The sequence below is a fragment of the Misgurnus anguillicaudatus genome, chromosome 10 (assembly GCF_027580225.2).
Source record: "Misgurnus anguillicaudatus chromosome 10, ASM2758022v2, whole genome shotgun sequence".
In the NCBI taxonomy this organism is placed as follows: domain Eukaryota; kingdom Metazoa; phylum Chordata; class Actinopteri; order Cypriniformes; family Cobitidae; genus Misgurnus; species Misgurnus anguillicaudatus.
The window spans coordinates 17,056,392-17,078,961 of NC_073346.2; the positions used below are offsets into that span (position 1 = coordinate 17,056,392).

General features: G+C 37.2%; 2 protein-coding genes and 1 long non-coding RNA gene across 3 annotated transcripts in view; 1 reads left to right on the forward strand and 2 right to left on the reverse strand.

Moving 5' to 3' along the window:
* Window positions 1-12,789, forward strand: part of LOC129447633 (uncharacterized) — a 46,447-nt gene extending 33,658 nt beyond the window's left edge. Inside the window, exons 2-4 of the mRNA XM_073871988.1 lie at window positions 10,774-10,802; window positions 10,942-11,426; window positions 11,515-12,789. Coding sequence (XP_073728089.1) covers window positions 10,780-10,802; window positions 10,942-11,426; window positions 11,515-12,026 — 1,020 coding nt within the window. The 5' untranslated portion in view covers window positions 10,774-10,779 and the 3' untranslated portion in view covers window positions 12,027-12,789. The remainder of the gene's footprint in view (window positions 1-10,773; window positions 10,803-10,941; window positions 11,427-11,514) is intronic.
* The window catches only part of fdps (farnesyl diphosphate synthase (farnesyl pyrophosphate synthetase, dimethylallyltranstransferase, geranyltranstransferase)), an 84,688-nt gene extending 62,118 nt beyond the window's left edge, over window positions 1-22,570 (reverse strand). Inside the window, exon 1 of the mRNA XM_073871992.1 lies at window positions 22,436-22,570. The gene's annotated coding sequence lies outside the window, so the exon portion shown is untranslated. The remainder of the gene's footprint in view (window positions 1-22,435) is intronic.
* On the reverse strand, window positions 119-4,220 carry LOC141367221 (uncharacterized). The gene is made up of 4 exons (XR_012371462.1): window positions 2,128-4,220; window positions 1,930-1,998; window positions 1,753-1,859; window positions 119-943 (listed from the first exon to the last, which is right to left on the reverse strand). It is a non-coding gene; the product is annotated as an uncharacterized lncRNA (long non-coding RNA).

The following is a 22,570-nucleotide window of genomic DNA, read 5'->3' on the forward strand; positions in this document are numbered from 1 at the left end:
TAATGCAACAAAGTATAAAAGTATTAAACACATTGAGTCATATTTTACAAAAACAGGCAATATGAATAGTGCTTTAGTGCAATGTAGTACATTAGAATGTATATTATGTGAACAGACAAAATATACATTGTTAGAACACATGCAGTGCGCCGCATTAACACAATTAAACATTACAAAACTCCCTGTGTAGAGCTCCTTTAAGGGCTGGGTGATATATAAATATCATAATATAATTGTGTGTGATTGGCTGTTAGATTAATCCACATTGAGTAAAAATGCCCAGAGCTTATCATCACAATAGCCATAAATTTTATCATTATCAGATTTGTTGATGTTTAATCACCCTAGTATAGAAACATTGTTAATGTTCTGTGAATAATGAGTGTGGATCAAGAAATAAAGTTAGTATAAGGCACTTAATTGCAACATGCAGATTGCCTTTATTACATTCCTGCACCTTTTGATTTGTATGCAATTAAAATGTATTCAATAATAACACAACAATAAACAGAATACTTAAAACAGTGAATAAGTGAACCATGTGTGTGTTCTTTACAAATACAGGACTTTAGAACACACAAGAAAACGAATGTCCTAAACTGACAATAACTGGCTTTAATCTGCTGTTTGCAGGGATAACTCTACATCAGGTCCTTTTAAAATGTGATGAACTTGCCTATAAACACTACCCGCTGGTGAGGCAAAGTTGTCCCGCATCAGATTGCGTTGCACTTTTGCTATTGCCATACAATTGCGATGTGAGGTGTATTTCATCGGTTGAAAAGCACAAATCCCGTGAATCTTCCACTGCCCATCATCCATGTTGTGGTCAGCAGTCTGCTACAGCTCGAGTGGTAGCAAGTATCCCAAAGCAATGTGGAAACTGCCACTTCCTTTCGAAGTCCATGGCTATTGTATGCCACTCTCCTTCCGTTGATGGTGTCTAAAACAATAGGACACCAAATGTCACTGATTAAATTATTATATATTCAAGACTACAGTTTACAATGGATTTATTTGCATAGTTATATGCAGAAAGTTGGATAGCCATGCTTTTGTGAGTCAAACATCTTGGGTCTCATTTATAAAACTGTGCGTAGGATCCTTACTAAAAGTCTACGTATGCACAAAAGCGAAAAAGGCATATGCCAAAAATTATTAAGACAGACAAAGCAAGGTTCCCTTTCTGCAAGTGTGCGTACATGAATCATCCTCAGACCCCGCCCTGCAAGCCCATTCTCCCATAAGTTTTTTTTTTTTAATAGATCACAACCTTTGTGTGGGAACTGGTGCACGCACGTTTCCAGTCCTGTTTTGTGCGTACGCACGCTTTATAAATGAGACCCCCTCTTACTTAATCCATATAAATAAGTATAACGATAAACTAAACAACATGTAGAATAACAAATATTACAATATTAGGTTTAGAAGTAATTTTATATTTATTGTAGTGTTAGTTCCACAATTCATGTTTCTACACAAAATACTTTAATATACACATAGTGTAAGCTCAGATAAAATTATATGTATAGACATAAAATAGAATTACTTATGCTTTTCAGAACTATATCCCTGTTTCTAATAATACTCTTTACTAAAATACTTTTATCAAAGATGAAGGGTGTTCTTTTTTTTAAATGAAGTAGTAGATTATATATATATATATATATATATATATATATATATATATATATATATATATATATATATATATATATATATATATATATATATATTTTGTAATAACCCTACCTTCAAGAAATCGTCCTTTATAACCTGGTACAGAGCAGAACATCCAAAACTATTTGTGAGATGGTCTCCCATCCTGGACTTGAACCTGATGAACTTGAACGTGTCACCTGTAAGACACAAAAAAGTTCAAAAACATACCCAGACAGAAAAATTCGTTTGAAATAAAATCACACAAACCTGTTGCATAGAATCGCAGGGTCAAAGACAAACGCTCTCCAAATCATGTTTTGTGAAGCCTGTCCTATTCTATTTGAACGATAATTAAATCAAGAAACACAGCTTTTAAGCACAGTAGACAACACTTTGATATTTAAATGTGATCATAGCCAAACATAAGCATGCAGCTATATTAAACAAGCTATAACAGTTACTCACCTCAAATCTTTAATCCCTGCTGTCCGCGTGTGGTGCTGATCCACCTCTCCACATCACATCTCTATATTTTCTTCTTTTGCGGCATTGCATCGCGCTAACGGTTTGCAGCACTTATTTCTGTCTGAAGTCTATATATACAAACAAAAGTTTTGCGCGTCTTGTTTCTTCTTCTGTGGGTTTTTACCGGCGCGCGTGTAGTTTCGCGTCATTTCCGGTTTGTTTTATCGCGTGATTTTTCGTGACAGAACGGGGTTTGTAGACAAGATAAAAATCGTTGGGTAATAGAGTTGTTCTCAACTCGTGTAGTGCGTTACCTCCTGTTGTGGGGCATTCACGTTGTGTCGTGTGGTGTGAACTGCTCAACAACGTGAACACTCCTGATTTCACAGAGAGCAAGTCATGTAGTATGAACCGCACAGTTCGGACCTACGGTTCAAAGTCATGTAGTCTGTACGAGCCTTTAGGTGATTTCAAATATCAACATTGGCTTTCAAACATCATGGACTCCGCCTTTAAACATGAAAGGTGGTGACTGAAAACGAGAAGGTGTCTATGGTTCTTCCGGTGGTGTTAACAATAAAAACTCAGAAATTTCGCCATCAACAAACTAACAGAAGCATTATTTTCAAGAACACTGCGCGCCGCCTGAGGAATGAGTTTTCGTTGAGCGGAACCAAAAAGTCAGCCATGACAGCGGAGTTAGCAACATACCTTCTTAAACTGTGTTCCGAAGATGAACGAAGGTCTTCTGAGTTTAGAACGACATAAGGGTGAGTCATAAATTACATTATTTTCATTTTGAGGTGAACTATCCCTATTAAGTAGCCACGCTGTAAATACACACAGACAGTGACGGCCCCCGCTGCACACTAGAATCTCAGATTTCAACTGCAAAATGTAAGCTTTTAAATATACAAAAACTGCTATCTCAATCATGGAGAGGCTTCTTCGTGATCTCAACTAACAGATTCTGCAAAAAAAACGAAAATCACCAATTTTGAAAAAAAAAATTCTCATTATCTCAAAAGTTGTGCTGCCGACTTGTGTCACTGGTTTCCGTGACGGGTCACATATTTCCATAAGCGACGATGTTTAACCTGAAGGCCTGCTCTATCCCCTCGCCTCCTCCATTTACCAGGCTTATTGGGCGGGTGCACAGAATTCCTTCTCCAGTCATGGTGCAGCGAGAAGCCGCAGCCCGGTAAGCACAGACGAACACAGGATGGTAGAGGGGTGGATTACTAATTCCCATGCAACTAGACATTTCAGATCTAATAAGCAGCAACATTTGTTGATCATAAACCAGCGCCGCTGATACATTTGTGGACAAGAATAGTAGTATTAAAAGGCATATTACAATAAGTATCAGAGAAGGGCAGTGGCAAAGCCAAACACAGGCACCATCACCAAATCCCGTAATCCCATCCAATCTAGGACATTTTTGCTGGCAATTTAAAGTAATCTCTACAGTGGCGGCCATGTTGATGGCCTCACGAATGTAAGCATATAGCAAGTTGAACGAGGAGAAGCAGTAAAGTTGGGAGAATGAAAAGAAAGAAAAAAGTTGTTAAAATCCCGAAAAGGATGTGGAGTTTACCGGGATATGTTAAATAGGAAGCCAGGGACCGGTATGTGGACAAAATCCTAACTATTAACGGTGTGGATCCATATGAAAAAAGAGTGAATAAAGAGCATTTTTAAGAGCATGGTTGTTGTGAGAGCACAATTTCACGCCAATCTGTAAGCAAAGTCACGTAGGACCTAGCATCACAACTCGTCGTACTGTTGTATATATAAATGTCATTTATATGTCATTTATACACATTACTGAGGGGTTGAGGTTAATGTTTGGTTTTCTGCATAGAATATTCAATTCAATTCAATTTTATTTATATAGCGCTTTTCACAATACTCAATTGTTTCAAAGCAGCTTTACATTAATAGAAGCAGTAAAAGCACAGAAAAACGACAGATAGCACAACATAATACACAATAGCATAAGCAGTCAAATTTGCTGCGGCTATGACGCGACATTATGAGCGAGCTTATTACTAATGTAACGTCAAGGAGAAGAAGCTAAGTTAAGCCCAAGCAGGCTACCTCCCCGGGGTAAAAAAACCCCTAGGAGAAAAAAAAAAAAACCCGGGTTGTTTAGCCGAGGAAATAAAAATAAAAAGTCCTAGGAGGGAAAAAACCTTGGGAGATATACATGTATACACACACATATAAACGGATAAGGAGCTTAAGCGGAGATTAAGCAGAGATTAAGCAGAGATTAAGCGAATATTAAGCGGGTCCTGCCGGTCGTCGTTGGTCAGGCATCAGCTGGGCATCACATTGAAGGACGACCAGTAGATCAGAGGTGTGCCGACTTTCACATCTACCGGAACTGGGTCTGTTTGTCCCATTGTCCTCAGGGTCAATGGGACCCAGGGACGAGACCGGGAGAGAAAAACAAAATCATATTAGCGTAGGGGCCGTTCACATGTAATGCAAGTGTCACACAGTGATGTGGTTTAATCAGCTTAGTTTCAGACAGACTAACTATTGCGGCATAATTATATTATCCACAGTTGAGGATTTTGCAAATTGGGGGCCCACTGCGACGGTATATATTGTAACTAAGGGTCACCTTCCGATTTTGAAGAGAAAATGAAACCTGTCGACCCGTTTGACTAAGGCCTGTAACCCCACTGTCGTCGTTAATGCTCAGTGGCAAACGGGTCTATATTGCATACTATTTACAAGATCACGAGAAAACGCCAACATCGCAACCTGACCATACGTGTCAACCCGTTTGACTAAGGCTGGAGGCCCCACTGTCGTCGTTAATGCAGGTTCAGTGGCAAACGGGTCTGTATGGCATACTATTCACAAGACACAAGAAAGCGCCAAAATCGCAACCCGACCATACGTGCCAACCCGTTTGACTAAGGCCGGAAGCCCCACTGTCGTCGTTAATGCAGGTTCAGTGGCAAACGGGTCTGTATGGCATACTATTCGCAATACAAAGAAAGCGCCAAAATCACAACCCAACCATACGTGCCAACCCGTTTGACTAAGGCTGGAGGCCCCACTGTCGTCGTTAATGCAGGTTCAGTGGCAAACGGGTTTGTATGGCATACTATTCACAAGATACAGAAAGCGCCAAAATCACCACTCAACCATACGTGCCAACCCGTTTGACTAAGGCTGGAGGCCCCACTGTCGTCATTAATGCAGGTTCAGTGGCAAACGGGTTTGTATGGCATACTATTCACAAGAACACGAAAGTTCCAAAATCGCAATCCGACTATAGGTTAAGATAAGGTTTTTATTTATTTATTTGGTTGGTCTGTGTTATGACCGCGAGTGCTTTGTTTCATACAGATAACTATTTAGAGTTAAGTACTTTTACTAGACAAATTATGCGAATGCTTTGTTGAAGAGAAAAGTTTTAAGTCTAGATTTAAAATTATCGACTGTGTCTGATTCTCGAACATTGGTTGGTAAATCATTCCAGAGCTTAGGGGCTAAGTAGGAAAATGACCTTCTTAGACACTTTTGATAGTCTAGGGATAATCAAGAGACCAGAATTTTGCGACCGTAGTGTGCGTGATGGATTGTATTCTGATAGTAATTCTCTAAGATATGAGGGTGCTAGGCCATTTAAAGCTTTGTAGGTGATTAGTGATATTTTAAATTGTATGCAATATTTAACTGGTAGCCAGTGTAAAGATGCCAGAATTGGGCTTATGTGGTCATACTTTTTAGATCGAGTAAGTACCCTTGCGGAAGCGTTTTGAACTAGCTGAAGCTTGTTTACTTGATTTGCATGGCATCCCCCGAGTAGCGAGTTACAATAGTCTATTCTAGAGGTCATAAAAGCATGGATAAGCTTCTCTGCGTCAGATGTAGACAGTATATGGCGTATTTTCGAGATATTTCTAAGATGGAAGAATGCTGTGCGGCAGACGTTGGCGATATGACTATCGAAGGATAAGTTGCTGTCGAACATCACACCTAAGTTCCTAACCGTGGAAGATGGCACCACAGTGCAGCCATCTATGTGCAGCTTGTAATCTGACATATTATGTTTGTAGCGATTCGGTTCAATAATAAGTATCTCTGTCTTATTGGAGTTCAGCTTAAGAAAGTTATGTGCCATCCAGTCACTAACATCGCTAAGGCAGTCTGTTAGCTTAGAAAACGTGTTTGTTTCGCTGGGATGTGAGGAGATGTAAAGCTGGGTATCATCCGCATAGCAGTGAAAACTTATGTTATGTTTCCTGATAATGTCTCCTAGAGGTAACATGTATAACGAGAACAGGATAGGACCTAAAACCGATCCCTGCGGTACACCGTATTTAACCAGGGAGTGATATGACTCTTCCTCGTTTACATAAACAAAGTGATAGCGATTGGTTAGATACGACCTAAACCAGGCTAGCGCCTGACCACTGATACCAACATAATTTTCTAGTCTATTGAGTAAGATTGTATGATCTATTGTGTCAAAGGCTGCACTAAGGTCTTATAGTATAAGAATTGAGATTTCACCACGATCGGATGTTAATAGGAGGTCATTTGTAACTCTAAGCAGTGCTGTCTCTGTGCTATGGTGGGGCCTGAATCCTGATTGGAACTTTTCATATGTACTATTATTTGTCAAGAATAAAACATAATGAAGTGTTGTCCTTATCTGTCATTTTTAATGTGAATTGCTACTTTATTATTAAGACAGCAATGGTTTACCATTGTAAATTAATCAAATTAAGACACACGACTGAGAGGGAGATAAACAGAGTGCAGTAGTCCAAGTAGCAGTAAAGGAGGCAATCAACATGGTTTGCCATGCCAAGTAATGATGTCATGACGGCCAAGCCCTATTCAACACATAAAAGCTAGATCAATATCTAAAAACAATTTACATCAAATTTAGATCATAACTTATGTAATTTTTTCACATAAATTATTTTTTTGTCAGGCAAGCTAATGGTGTAGTTGAGGAATTTAGTGGTAAACAGGTAAAAAAGTACTTAATTTCTCCCAAAACACAGCATTAATGTATAGATAGTAAACAAAAACAATGATATATTTGTATCATTAAAAATGTATATTAAAAAACATGCTTACAACAGCACAATGAGGTCCTCTCCTTCATGGCCATGGGGAAATGGGAGGGGCTTGGAAACATAATTTTTACATGACCACAGATCATACCTGTCAAGTATCCCGTTTTGGCCGGGAAAGTCCCGTATTTTACCCTTCTTTCCCGCCGTCCTCCCGTATTAGTATTTTCCCGTAAATCTCCCGTATTTTAACCTGCGTTATTACACAAATAATACTGCCCGGGCGGAGTAATAAAAAACATTCCCAATCCCAGATCGCTAAAGATCCACTGATTCCGCTAATCCACTTCGTGTTTTCTCACCCGCTCCGCAGCATCTCTGTGTGCACTCTTTGCTTGGAGAGCGAAGACGACAGTTTCTGTCTGAAGTTTGTTGCATTAACAGGTAGATTTATTACATAATATATCAGTTGTTAAACCGCAGAATTACTAATTTGGAAGTTTGTTTATGTATTTCTTTGGTTAATGATTTGCTGTCGGTGTTCTAAAAGTGCTAACAAGTTAGCAAGCAAACAGCAACAAAATATCCACATTATTATCGTTACAATGCTTGTCTAATGAATTAAATGTTCCCGGTCAGATCTAAGTTAACATAAACACTAAATTTGCTGTTGTTGGCACACTTTGTAGACAAAAAATACCAAAAACACCAATGGCTTCACAAAATAAAGACAGAGAACGGAAAGGGAGGCTGGTAAAGGCAGTTCAACATTGCAAACATTAATTCAAAGCTCCATCAAGCCAGCAGGTAAATCATTGAATATCTATTGTCACACTTTAATTCTTGTTATTATATTTTCCCATTATAATCACTTGTAATCACTTGTCTAAATTGATGCTAGTAATATAGTAACACATCATTTATTTATAGTACTTTATTAAAACCATACTATAGTACCACCCCCATAGTGCCCTTTTTGGTTTGGGCCACTGCCCCATCTAGCATTTTCATTTTCTAAATGACAGTTCTCATTACTAAGAAAAGTGAATGGTTTACAGTATAAATAATTTTGGCATTAAGGTATAATGCAAAAGAAATTAAATTAAGGCTTTTCAAACTAAGGCCATTGGGTTTTGTACAGATGCAATTTTGTGTGTATAGTATGTACAGTATGAGTGTGACTTATGAAATGTAGCTTTCACAGAGCTGTGTGTTTCACTAGTTTCTTGCTAATGAATTAGTTTGTTTAGTTAATTTTAACACAATTATCAGCACTAAGGTTTAAAAAATCTTATCCGGCCCTCACCAGTCTTAAAATGTAAGGAATACTGGAGCTTGTTTGGGTTGGTGGTGGGACTGTTTGCGGTGGGCGCCGTAAAATTTCCCTTATTTTCAAATCCAAAACTTGACAGGTATGCCACAGATGTGTTTCATTGCCTAGATATAGGGGGTGTCTCACATTACCCCATTCTCCCCTACTGTATGCGATCTGGTAATTTTTAGGTCTGCATTATTTCTCCCTAAATGAAGAATTTTGTGCATGCATGCAGTATAGTATAGCCACCATTTACTTGTTACATCACAATCTAGTACTGTACCTGTCACTTCAGTAGGACACTCACATGCAAAATCAGCAAGTAACATGCAGTAGGGGAGAACCGGGGTGAAAGTAACTCTGGACGAAAGTTTGCATTTCAAACTATGACTGCATCTTTAGCACACAACCCTTGACAGAGCGGACAAATATCACATTATTTCTTCACCGTTTTGCGCATGTAGGTCCAGAAAGCTGTTTTCAACCATGATAATTGAATTCCTATAGTGTTGTGTTTTCCTTTCCTGTGTTTAAGTACTGATCAATCTACAGGTTATTTAGTGCTCTAACACATCCTGAAGTTTGCCTTTTCAGAGTTTTTTTAAATAAATGTAAATTAATCGGGTTAAAATGTCAGGAGTTCCTGTCGAGACGAAAGTAACACTTATTACTTTTGTCATGCTGCTAATACTGTTGCATTATTGTAATTTGATTTAATTTAATATTCAATATTCAATTCAATTTCATAGTGTTTAAACTGTTGAAAAAGTTTTTTATTCTTAACAATTTAAGTTTGTACTGTCGGTTGCTTTTGAAACATTTAATAAAGCTAAAATTTAAAGGTCCCATTCTTTCTGTGTTTCTGAAGCTTTGATTGTGTTTACAGTGCGAAATATAACGTGTTCATGTTTCATGTGTAAAAACGCAATATTTTTTAAACAATTTACTAATCTGTATGGCACTGTTTTTGCTGTCCTAAAAGTGGAGATTGTCCTCACAGCAGAACACGACATCCAGGGGGCAAGGTTGGATCTAGATCCAACTCCTCCCACTTTATATACTTTGCTCTGCCAAATTAAGCAGTATATTTGCGTTGTTGCAGCCTCAATTATTTGCAACCTGTGGTCGCCAACGTTTGCTCTTATGAGTTAAAGTGTACATTTGATTAATAATATAGTCGAGAAAGATTCATAATTTAGTAAGTAATGATCACAGTTAGGTGTAAGGGGAGGTAAGGGACACGTTCTCGACATGATGATATCACTAAAGAGATTTATTTGCGACCCGGTTGGCTGACATTATCCCACTTATTACACTACTATTCCTATATTCTAGAGTAAATATAAAAATGCACAATTTTATTTGATATCTTTTATTAGCACATTTGTAAGAAAAGTAAACCTACTGCAAGGGAAACCGCTGTAAGCAAAAACGCATTAAAACAAGTTCAAAGTCCATACAAGACATTCAATTTATTAATTTCTAAATAACATGCCAGATATATGTTAATTATTATGCATATTTATACTGTAACCATTCATAGGTATTAAACTGCGCATGGTAAGATTACTCGTAGTACCCAAAATGTTTTACTGCAAAACATCATAGCAAAAAACCTTACATTTCACCTTAACAGGCTGTCTTCTTTGTTCTATGAAGTCCCTCCTTCAGTAATACATAACGAGTTCTGATTGTGTAGTTTGTTTAGTGTGTTGTGATTCGAAAGCAGCTTAGCTTAGACTGACGTATTCCTGTGGGCGGAGTTTAGTCAAAAACTCTTTTATTGACGTCATTCAATTGGGAAATAAAAACTTGTCCAACACTGCATGTGTGTTACTTTTATCCCAGCTGAGAGTGTCAAAAGTAACAATTCACTACTTATGTTCAAAGTAAAATTATACTGAAGTAGTTTTTACATTTTTTTAAATTCCACCTGCTATTGATAAAACACACTTGTGAGTTACTGACCATGGCAAAAAATCTATCTCAAACATTAAATTTTAAGAAACATTATCCTTTTAAGAAAAGTCGGATAACAGCATTCTTCAGATGCTATGTTATTTACAGCAATAACCTGACATTAGTTCAATCTTAAACTGATTAACGTTATTACTTTACAATCTGTGAGATATCAGTAAGTGTGTTGTTAAACCAGTGTGGTTGGAACAATGGATGTGTGTCAAACTTAATACTTTGCCTAATTGTTTGGAGGTTTTTAAGTAATTTATGCTGTTTCATGACCCATAATTAACCCTCTCTTCATTTGTGTCTTTTTAACAGTTTAAAATGAGCCAGATTTGCCTACCTGAGTAAGTTTTTAAACAGCATTCTTACACAAATTAAAAGTGCATGATACATTATTAAAATGGTATTGTAAATTAAATATTACAATGTCAACACACTCAAAAGTGTTAATATCTGTTATTTTCCCCTCCATACCATGTGCAGTGTTATGGATTTGCAGTCTATGAAGGCAGTCAGTGATCTTCTGCAAGACGGTATTGAGTTTATTTGTAATATCAGTACATCCCTCTTTAATGCCCATGTAGATTACAACACTGGCAAGTGTTTAAATTATGAACAAATCAGGAAACAAATTGAACATGCTGACCAGTGTCTGAAGGAGTCAGAGAAGATGAGTGAAGAAGAGCTGCAAAGTTTGGATGAATCCATGGAGCACCTTGTAAAAGAGAAGAAACGTGTTGACCAAATAATGACAGAGAAAAACATAGCCATGGATAAACTCCATACCAACAAGACAAGTGCAGAAAAAATGCTGAAAATTTCTAAGACTGCTGTAGAGCAGGCAGAAAAAAACCTATCCTCAGAAAAAGAAGCATTAGAGAAAGAGAAAGCAAGGATGAACTCAAGTGCAGTGTTAACAGGTGTTGGGGCAGGACTGCTTGTAATACCAGTGGCTGGATGGATTGCTGGTAAGAAATCTGCCACCTCTTATCATTTTAATCCATCATTATTCTACTAAACGTGTGAAAATATGAACTAATTTTCATTTTCCTTTAGGTGCAATAATGATATGTGAAGGAGAACGGGGAAGGCATGATGCAATGAATGGCATTAGGGCTGCTGAAGAGGAGATAACAAAGGCTGAATCTCAGTTGAGAGAATATACCAGTAAAGTGTCTGATTATCAGTCCAGAATCTCTGAATTACAGAATAAGATTGAGAAAACAAATGAAGATCTGAATAAGATTCAAGAAGAGATTGAACGGCTCAAGCAGCATCTAGAAGTAATAGCTGACATTCAAAAAAATGTTAGGCAAGCTGTGTGCCTTTTAAGTGTTCTAAGTGGAAGAGTCACTGTATTGGAAAAACAAACTGAACGTTTCATCATTTGGGAACCTGTGATGAAGGTGATGGAAGATGTGATGAAGGCAGCATTTAAAATAGCAGAGAATCAGCTCCTGTATAGTCAGGGTCTTCCAGGTCTCATAAATAGTTTGAGGGAAAATATGGATAGAGTATTGGCTATATGCAATCCTCCCAGCAATTCAGAATATGACAGCTATTACTGATAATCCCCATTTAATGTTAGAACTAATATAAAACTCAATATATGCAAAGTTTTACAAAAAGAAAAAAAGATGTCCATGATGAAGTTAGACTTTAGATATGAGACATTGTAGAGATTGTAGTGTCTATTTACAAGATGGAAGTAACTCTGTATTGCGTCTCTCATTTTATTTTGCTGTCTTCCTCAATTTTGTAAGTCACTTTGAATAAAAGCATCTGTGAAATGCCTAAATGTAATGTACTGTAAATGCAAAATCTAAATCAATGCTAATAACTTTACATGTTTTCCTTGTATGTTATATAGCCTATATTATACCATGGTCTGTTTAAATACTCAATTCTGATTGGCTGGAAGGTGTGCATTAAAACTGTTTGTACCAGGGACGTGCACAGGAATTTTTAAAGGCAGTTGCTCCGTCCTAAAAAAAGGGCACCCCCCTGAAAAAAAACTTATGTTTGGTGATTTTAATAAAGACCCTGTTATTCTCAGTCCTTCATATAGGCCGTGTTTGCCTAATGCCTGCCAAAAAAATAGTAGCCTATAGGCTGCTTGTCTGCAAGCTATGATAGCTAGCTGCTATCTGTCTAATTATTTAGGCTAACGTGGCAAACTCAGCCTGGATTTATGAAGATTTTAACAGAGGTGGAAAGAGTAGCCAATAACTTTACTTAAGTAAAAGTACAAGTGAGTAAAGAAATAATTACGCAAGTAGAAGTAAAAAGTATGCAATGAAAATAATACTCAAGTAGCGAGTTACTAGTTACTGATGAAAAAATAAATCTAGGTATACATACATGCACGCGCACACACACCCACAATACAGTGCCCTCCACAAGTATCAAAACAGTAAAGACAACATTTTTCTTTTTGCTGTGGAGACCAGATATTGGTAAGATAAATATCAGTATGTCAGAAGTTTAGAATGTCACATTTTATTAATCTTTGTTTATGTTTCAACACATACATGCTTTAACAACAAAGAACAACAGCATTAAATGCTGACTTATGTGTTGTACCTAAATGCACACAAGTGAATCAAACTGATCCTACACTGATCCTACACATTTTATGCTTTTCATGTGTAAACAATCAGGGCACAGCTCAGTGCCCATAAAAAATAATGTGACAGATTCTGTACTTTTGTATCATGTTCATCTTTTAATGTTTAGACATTTCTTGACTCCACAGCAAACTGAGGAATACTTATGAAGGGCACTTATAGACGGTTTCATCGGACGCACGTGATACACGTCTGGATCCGAACTCCGGTTTCGTTTTTTTTAATGGTCTGACTAGTTGCTAAACTGATCTCTTGAACAAAGGCCTCGTCGAAAATAACAAATGTTTTGGTTTTCTAGGTAATCTATGCGTTGTTTTTTTGCTTGTTATATAAATAAACTACGTTTAAAGAACTTTGTTGTAATTTATTCTTAGCGGACTTTACCGGAAGTTACGTGCGGATCGCGACAGCCGCTTGTTTATGTTGTTACTGCTGAAACGGTCTATACATTAGGCCTATGTGTAAAACTGCAACATACACAAACAGTACAGAAAAAAGAATACAAACACAAAATAGACAAGCATTACAAATTAACTCTAGTCTCAATGTTGATGTAGCTTATAGCTGAAATATCAGACTGTAAACTGATAAGAGTTTTGCATTCACTATGTATAAAGTTAGAATCTCCTAAGATGGTCTGAGGACATTGACAGTTTACACTTACATGATACAAACTGATTTTAGACAAAACTCATGTTTTCTTATGTCGTCATGTCACGTGTGTTTTGTGAGAATCACTTACATCAGTACAGTATACAGCGAATCAGACGTCAATCATCGATGGATTTTCTGGAGGCTGCGCGCGTTTAACTGTGTTTGACGACGAACAGGTCACGCGTATATAATGGCGGGTACATGTGTGAAGTTCTGCTTTTAGTTAAAAGACTGGTAAATTCATATCCACGTCACCCAAAACTGTTTATATTCTGCGTGTTTATACATAGGCTACGAGTAAAACAGCATCAGACGATTCCGTGTTTGCAGCGATCTGAACAATTCATTCAAACTGATTCGCGAACCATTTCAAAGTTTGGCCCATTTGCTTTGTAAAGAATCGATTCAAAAGACTCATTTATTTGCAACACTTTGTAAGGCATCGACTCAGACGAGTCATTAATTCGCCTCAGAAACACGAGACAGCAATTTAATAATAAAATATAAATTTCGTAATTAATTCAAATACAGTAACGAAGGAACGCTGCACAATGTAAACGAAGTAAAAGTAAAAAAATGTCCACCTCGGAAGGGCAACTTGAGTCGAGAAGGGCATATGGGCAGTTGCCCGGGCAACCTGAGCAACCCCCCTGTGCACGTCCCTGGTTTGTACCATGGTCTGTTTAAATACTCGACTCTGATTGGCTGGAAGGTGTGCATTAAAACCGTTTTATGAAAAGGTAGTTCCAGTCAGTTTGATTACAGTAAGAAATAAATCCCTCTCTCTCTCTCTCTCTCTCTCTCTCTCTCTCTCTCTCTCTCTCTCTCTCTCTCTCTCTCTCTCTCTCTTTCTCTCTCTCTCTCTGCGTGTTGCATGTTGGGAGTGCGGGTAAGGAGGACTGAGTGCGCGTCTCAGAGTGATTGTGCAAAACTGTTCACTTTTTCTTATAGTTTTTCTTTTCTTTTTTTCTTTTTTCTTGTCCCCTCGTTTTTCGATCTAAGTTAAATAAGGTTACGGTTTTGTGTGCCCGTGTAGGACGCCAGGATGGCGTCTCTTCCCGGGCGAACACCGCCTAATCTATCACTCAGAAATGGGTGCAGGTGTGTACCAGAGCCTGGCGTGACAATAGAAGACTGGTTGGTAGCGGTGGGAGAGCAAGTAGGTTATGACAATATCGTTTCAGCTTCACGGATGAACAAAGCAGTAGTTGTTTTTCTGAATGCTGAATCGTTGATAAATCAGTTGACTGTGAGCGGTTTATGGGTTAAAGAACTTTTTGTCCCAGTTACACCATTATCCGCTCCATCAACAAAAATCACGATTTCGAACGTACCACCTTTTATCAGTAATGATGTCATTATAAAAGAGCTTCAAAGATTTGGAAAAATAGCAGGCCCGGTACGAATGATTCCTTTAGGCTGATAAAACGTCGCGCTTAAACATGTCACTTCTTTCCGCCGGCAAGTAGTTATGTTTTTGACCTCACCAGAGTGTACTCTGGAAGTTTCGTTCCGCGTCAATCAAGGAGATAATTCGTATATGATTTACGCGAGCACGGAAATTTTAAAGTGTTTTGAGTGTGGTGATATAGGGCACAAACGCTTTACGTGCCCACACAAAGACGATCAGCAGCCATCTACATTGCGTGGAGATGCACACATTGGCCCTCATTTATCAAAAGTGCGTACACCAAATTTCCAGCGTACACCTTGCGTACACCCAAAACCACGGTGAATTTGAGATTTATCAATATGGACGTTGGCGTACGGCACGCTCAAATCCTACGCCAGCTCAGGAGGTGGTGTACGCACATTTTGAGTTAGTGCAGAAATGCGCAAACACTTCCTAACACCACAAAACGCACTGACAAACTAAAATATATGATATATTATGACCCACTGTAAAAAAAAAACATAGTAATTATGAACTTCAGTGTTTATTTTTATGCAACACTGTTCAATGTTAAATTTGTGATACTTTACCAAAGCATTTGATTTGTATGCATATGTATTCCTTTCAGTCGAGAGCCTGTGCGCTTTGCCTGACGTTTAACAGCGAGCATGTGAACGGAGCTTAGTGGGAGCGGAGCGATAATATTACCATAAAAGCGCCTTTCCGAAAATTCCGCTCCCTCAGCACCGCTCGTTGAACCCAGAACGCCCTTTGATAATTTGCTAGTTCGAGAATCTGTAAAAACGTCTAGCAATAAGTTATGGAATTCAAGCCTAATACATAAATGTAAAGTAAAAATCAAAGTTAAGATTGAGCAGGAAGAAAAATTGAAAGGGACTGCGGAGAGACTGTAAAAGTTTAGCAATCCTGGAATCTGAAGCGGCACATTGCAAGAAAGCACAAGGATGTGCCACGAAAACATGGTAATGCAATAAAAGGTAAGCTAGTTACATACCATTCGATGATAAATAAATACATATGAGGTAAGGTAAAATGCTTGTGTTGAATGGAGCCGTAAATCCGATCATGATGACATGCGGACAAAATTATGTCCACGAATTATTTTTTATGCTACATTATGGACACTTATTTTTCTTATTTAGTCTGAAGTATGGCCATAAATTTAGAATTTGTTCCCAATATTCAACAGTTTGCTCCTTGGAATTAATTATTATAATATTTCGTAATTACTATTACAATTATTATTACTTCAAATTATGAATTAGCTTAGTAAAACATGTGGATGTCGTGGAAACAAATTGTTAATTTGAATTATATCCGGAGCTCCGTATCAAACTGGATCTAAGATACAGCTAACAAACAACTGTATGTAAATACAGAACAACACACTACAAAAGTTACTACATCATTTTAAAATATTATTTAAAAAAATTAACTGAACCATTAAGCAGACATAGAATTTAGATGTAGGCAACAGTAAATAATAATAATAATAAATAATTATTCTTCTAAATATCAATTAATAATAAAAATAAAAATAAGAATATTACAAATTGTCATCCAATTATTAATGTGTCTTAAATCCCACTCTTTAAACTCCCAAATAATTTTTTTTTTTCTTTTCACTTCCCCGGATTCTCTTCTTTGCCGTCTTTCGTGTGTCAATGGCGTAAAATGAGGGCGTGGGGGAGGCGGAGACTTGAATTTATATGGGCTTGTTATTCTAATGACGATCGTTTTCAGCAGTGGCATTTATGAAGGGCAGATATTGCGTACACCTGAATATCAACGGTACGCACAGTTTTATAAATCAGGCGGTGAGAGGAGTGTAAGCATAATCTTACGCCAACATATACGCCCGTTTCTACGCAAGAATGATAAATGAGGGCCATTGTGAGCCAACTTCAACAGGTTACAGAAAAGCAAACACTTCAGACGCAGGAGAAAACAGCCTCAGAAGAGGTGAGTGATGTTAATCTTAATGCTGAGAGTATTGAGCAGCCGGTTTCTGAGACTGCAATGTTAACTGATACAACTGATGTGACTGGTGTGAATGAGATGAGTAATGCTCAGATAACGTTAGCTGTTGAAAGAACGAGTGATTTCAAAGAAACAAAAGCAGGAGTTTCTGAAGAAAACACAATTGATGAGGTAGATAATATGTCCCAATGTTCTGATATTGTTTTGAGAAATGATGATCAGTGGTCTGATAATTCTGATATAGTAAGAGTGGCTGAAAAGGATATGTATACGTTAGAGGAGATAAATTCTTTTTTAGATGAAACAAAAGGTAAAGCAGGTGTAGAGGTCAGTGATTTTTTTCCAGATCTTGAAAAGTTTGTTGCCTCTGTTGTTTGGGCAAGGAAAACAAGTACCTTTGATGAGCTTTCACAGCAAAAGAGGTTTCGTTTAAAAAAACACATGACTGTTATTAGGCAAGGAAAACAAACAGGGAAAGAACGAATGACGAGGGGAAAGACAAAAGAAAAGCTTAAGAATAATCATGATGACTGTTAATTTCTCTTATTTTTGTACTTTTTCTCTCTTTCTCTCCCTTTTTCTTATGGAAGTCCTACGGGTGGGATCACTAAACATTAATGGAATGAGGGATGGGAAAAAGAAAAAGTTACTTTCAGAGATCATACAATTGAAAGATATAGGCGTGTTTTTTTTACAAGAGACCCACAGTGATCAAAGCAATGAGGCTGATTGGGGCCTATGGTGAGAAGGAGAGCATATTCTTAGTCATGGGTCCAATTTGAGTGCTGGTGTGGCAGTACTTTTTTCTCCTATTGTTAAAGTGAAAATCTTGTCAAAAAATGAAATTGATCCTGGAAGATTGCTGACTGTGAGAGCAGAAATTAGTAATCTTATTTTTCTTTTTGTGAATATTTATGCTCCAAATACAGGTGCAGAGAGAATTCGATTGTTTAATAAATTAGAGGATTTTTTAAGGCAACAACCTGAAGGTGATCTTATTATATTAGGGGGAGATTTTAATTGTACCTTGGATTTTATACAGGATAGAAATGGTGCAGAACCTCATGTACAGAGTGCTCTTTGTTTAGCCAATGTGATAAAAAATCTAAACCTATCTGATGTATGGAGAGAACACAATCCTCTTTCACGTCAATATACATGGGTGAAGATTAGTAAAGAGAATTTTTCTGCTGCACGTTTGGATAGACTCTATACATCACGTAATATGAGAAGTAGAGTTATAAATTCAAATATTTTTCCTATTTCAATGTCTGATCACAAAGTTGTTACCATGGAATGTACTCTATTAAAAAGAATACATAAAAGTAATTTCTGGCATTTTAATGCTAAATTATTAGAAGACAAGAATTTTCGAGAGAATTTTAATTTTTTTTGGGAATCGTGGAAAATTGAGAAGGATTGCTATGAGAATTGCATTCAATGGTGGGAAATAGGGAAGGTACAAATAAGGAATTTTTGTCATCAGTATTTATCACATTCATCGCTTTGTATCAAAAAGTCACTGGAATGTCTTGAAAAAGAAATTATTGGTGTAGAGCAAAATATGATTGTAAATGACTCTGTATACCTTAAAAACCTGTGGACTGAAAAGACTAACTTGCTGAGCTCAATTTTAAATGAAAGAGTTAAAGGAGCCCTTGTGAGAAGTCGATTTGTAACTGTAAGAGATATGGATGCTCCTACTTCCTTCTTTTTTAACCTTGAACGTAAAAAAAGGTCAAGAAAAATTGATGTATTGTTTGAAAGATTGCAATGGACAGGACACTTCTGATCAAACGGAGATGCGTAAAATTGCTGTGGACTTTTATTCTAAGTTATACGCCTCTGAAAAGTCAGATGATCAATGTAGGAATGAACTGCTTTATGATCTTCCAGTTTTAACCTCAAAGCACAAAAATATCTTAGAGACTGAACTTACTTATGAAGAAGTCACGGCTGCTTTTATGGGACTTTCTGTAGGTCGTGCACCTGGGATAGATGGATTGTCTGCCGAATTCTATAAGGCTTTTTGGCCTATTCTTGGACAAGACTTTTTTGAAGTCCTTAAAAAAAGCATTACAGAAAAAATTCTTCCTAAGAGCCTTCAGCGTGCAGTTTTAACGTTATTACCAAAGAAAGGGGATTCAACACTTATGAAGAATTGGAGACCTATAGCAATTTTGTGCTCAGAATATAAAATCATCTCTAAATGTTTGGCGAATAGGTTAAACATTATATTAGATGACATCATACATAAGGATCAGTCTTACTGCATAAAAGATAGATCTATTGTAGATAATCTACATTTAGTAAGAGATTTGTATGATTATGCTTTTGATAATAACATTGAAATGGGTTTTTTATCTTTAGATTAAGAGAAGGCCTTTGATAGGGTGGATCACACTTTTCTTTTTGATGCTTTAAAGGCCTTTGGTTTTGGTGATAAATTGCAGATGACGTTACAGTTTTAATCAGAGGAGAAAATTATGTTGAGGTTGTAAAGAATGTCAATATTATCAATATTTTGTTTAAATTGAAATTAATTTCTAATTGCAAATTGCAGTTAACCTTTTTGAATGGGTTACTATTAAGGAGTTTACGGAGTGATTCTAACTCAATTTTTATTTGTTGAATTTAATTAATGATATTGCTTGTAATCTGTTGCCACACTTTTATTGAGTAGATATGGCATAATATTTTTTATTGTATAGTGCTAGATCTTTGTCTAGTATACCCAATATTTTTGTTTAACTTTTAATAAAACTTGTAATCTGTTGCCACAATTTTATAGATGGGGCATATAATTTTTTTACAGTGTATGTACTCCAATAAACAGGCATTCGGCGGCGCAGCTTTTTACATCAAAGGCCGACAAGTTATGCCATTTAGGTAGCGGCGTTCGATGATCCCCCTATATTTTTAAAAATCCTAAACATGGTTGGACCTGTCGAACAGGTTGAGCACTTTTATGTTGAGCAAAAAGGCTGCACAGTTTGACCAGCAGGAAGCGGCCGCACAGCCGCCAGACGGGGTTGCTATAACTCGCAATGTATAACTATTATCAGACCGACCCTTGCAGCCTCAAAACACTACCGGCCCACCGGGAAATGTCCCGACTCTCCCGATGGCCACTCCGCCACTGTTGGCGTTTTAGTAGTTATTGAAGCAGATTGGTCTCTCTAAGCGAGTTTCCAATTTGTCGGTCACGACGTGATGTCTCCGTTCCCTCCTTCAGGGAACGAGGGTTACATCCTTAACCGAGACGTTTTAACCTTCCTATATCAACATGAATTTCTAAATATATTTTAAGGCCGAGCAAATTCATTTTTAAATTTTACATCCCATATGGCAAAAATGTATTATTTCCAAAGACATATTTTAAATATATGCTAAATACAAGTTAATTTTATAAGTTAAAACTATATTTAATTTGAACCTTTTTAAACTGTCATGTTTACATGTTCGTAACAAAAAGTTTTTCTTTCAATGTCACATGAAATTGGATTGAAATATAGGGAGGGCTAAATATATTTTAATGTCTTAAAATGTATTAATTTAAAAAATATATGTCAAAATGGCCAAAGAAAAATGGATAAAATATATTTTTGTGAACATATTCCAAAATATATTTCGGCAAAAATATTTTTGGCCATTTTTTGTATATTTTGAAATATATTTAAAGATATATATTTTTTGCCGTATGGGCAAGCATGTGAAAAAATAAGTAATTAAAATTGTCTCCCCTTGTGATGTCAAAAGAGGATAATGCCACCCCTTAATCTGCACTATCCAACCACAGCACTGGCATTTAGTGCAAAGATCAGCTCATTTGCATTTTAAAGGACACACCTCACACCCACAAAGTAGCAATTTTCACATGCTATAACAAATTTGTTGTGGGCTATTTTGAGCTAGAAGTTCACATACATACTTTGGGCATACCAAAGATTTATTTGACATCTTAAAAAAGTCTTGTAAAATGTCCCCTTTAAGTACTTTTAACAAAGAAATTATAAACCTCACACTAATAAATACTTAATCCATAATACAAAAATTTATTATAAATTGGAAGTGGTACTACTGAAGGAAAAAGTTTCTGATAAATTAGCCTTCTCTACGCATCTTAGTATGTTAATTAGACACATGAACATATAGGGGGGGGGGGGGGGGGGGGCGTGTACACACAAATTTGGATGATTTTCAGCTTTGATGATACTTCTGTTCTGTTTATCAGTCGTTTAACGATGCGCCAGTTGGTTGTTGAAATATTTGTCCTATCCATCCTGCACTGTGATTGGACGGCAGAGTGAAAAATAACATTGATGAGCTGAGTTGAACAGTCTGGGTGTGGAAAAAACTTAAACGTTGGGGCTCAACGTGGACAAAACCTGCCAGCTGTTGGCATTTTTGAAAAGCATGGCACTTCGGAAAGAATTTAAAACATATGCTGGCCGCAGACGTAAACACCTTAGTTGTCACGACTGGGAAACAAAGGAGACGAGGAAAACCCAAACGCAGACTAAAATAAAGAATACTTTAATATGTACAAACACACAGAACCAAAACACCCACGAGGGGGTAAAACATACAATAAACAGACACGAGAACTAACTAACTACATAAACACTGAGAACGCTAAACTACATAAACTTACACAGGATATCAGGAACAGGAAACAATCAGGGAAACTTGCAGGAAACACAGAAGAATACCAACGCACGGAGGACAGGACAGAAGGGTATTAAATAGGGCATACTAACAACATACACCTGTAGCTAAATCAAACATAAGGGAGCGGGAAACAATTCACGAACCCTGAGAGAAACGTGGACCTCGGATGGGCCTGTCACACGACTCTCTCAGGGCAGACACGTACTGTCACAACCTGATCTCTCACAAACTCGGATAAGACAAGAAACCGAGAGATCAGGTCATGACATTAGTGTACACGCCCCCTAAGATTAGACACTTTTCAGCTATCAAAAAAATAAAATGCTACATTGTAGAGAAGCATTGTATCTTTAAAATGATGAGATGCAGTCAGTTTGAACAACTTTCAGCACAATCAACATTCTCACAAGTCAATCACCTTCTTATACCAACAAGGTTGACCCCTTCGTGTCACAGATGCATCCATGATGTCATCAACAACTAAGAAAAATGCCTGCAGCTGAGGAAAAACAAAAGGGGGAAAGGAAAGAATTTACACCTTTTTAATGCTACAGTATTACACTTTAGTCTCCTCAGGGGTGGACAACTGTATAGCAACTAAAAGACAAATCAATGTTGCAGCTTTACATACCAGTTCAATGCACCATCCAACCAAAAGTGCACGGTGAACTTCATCAGGAGAAAGCTCAGATGGCGAGACCAGCTCCCGTAAAGAGCCAATCACAGACAAGCCTCGGTTTCTCTTGCCTCCAGGAGCATTGTACAG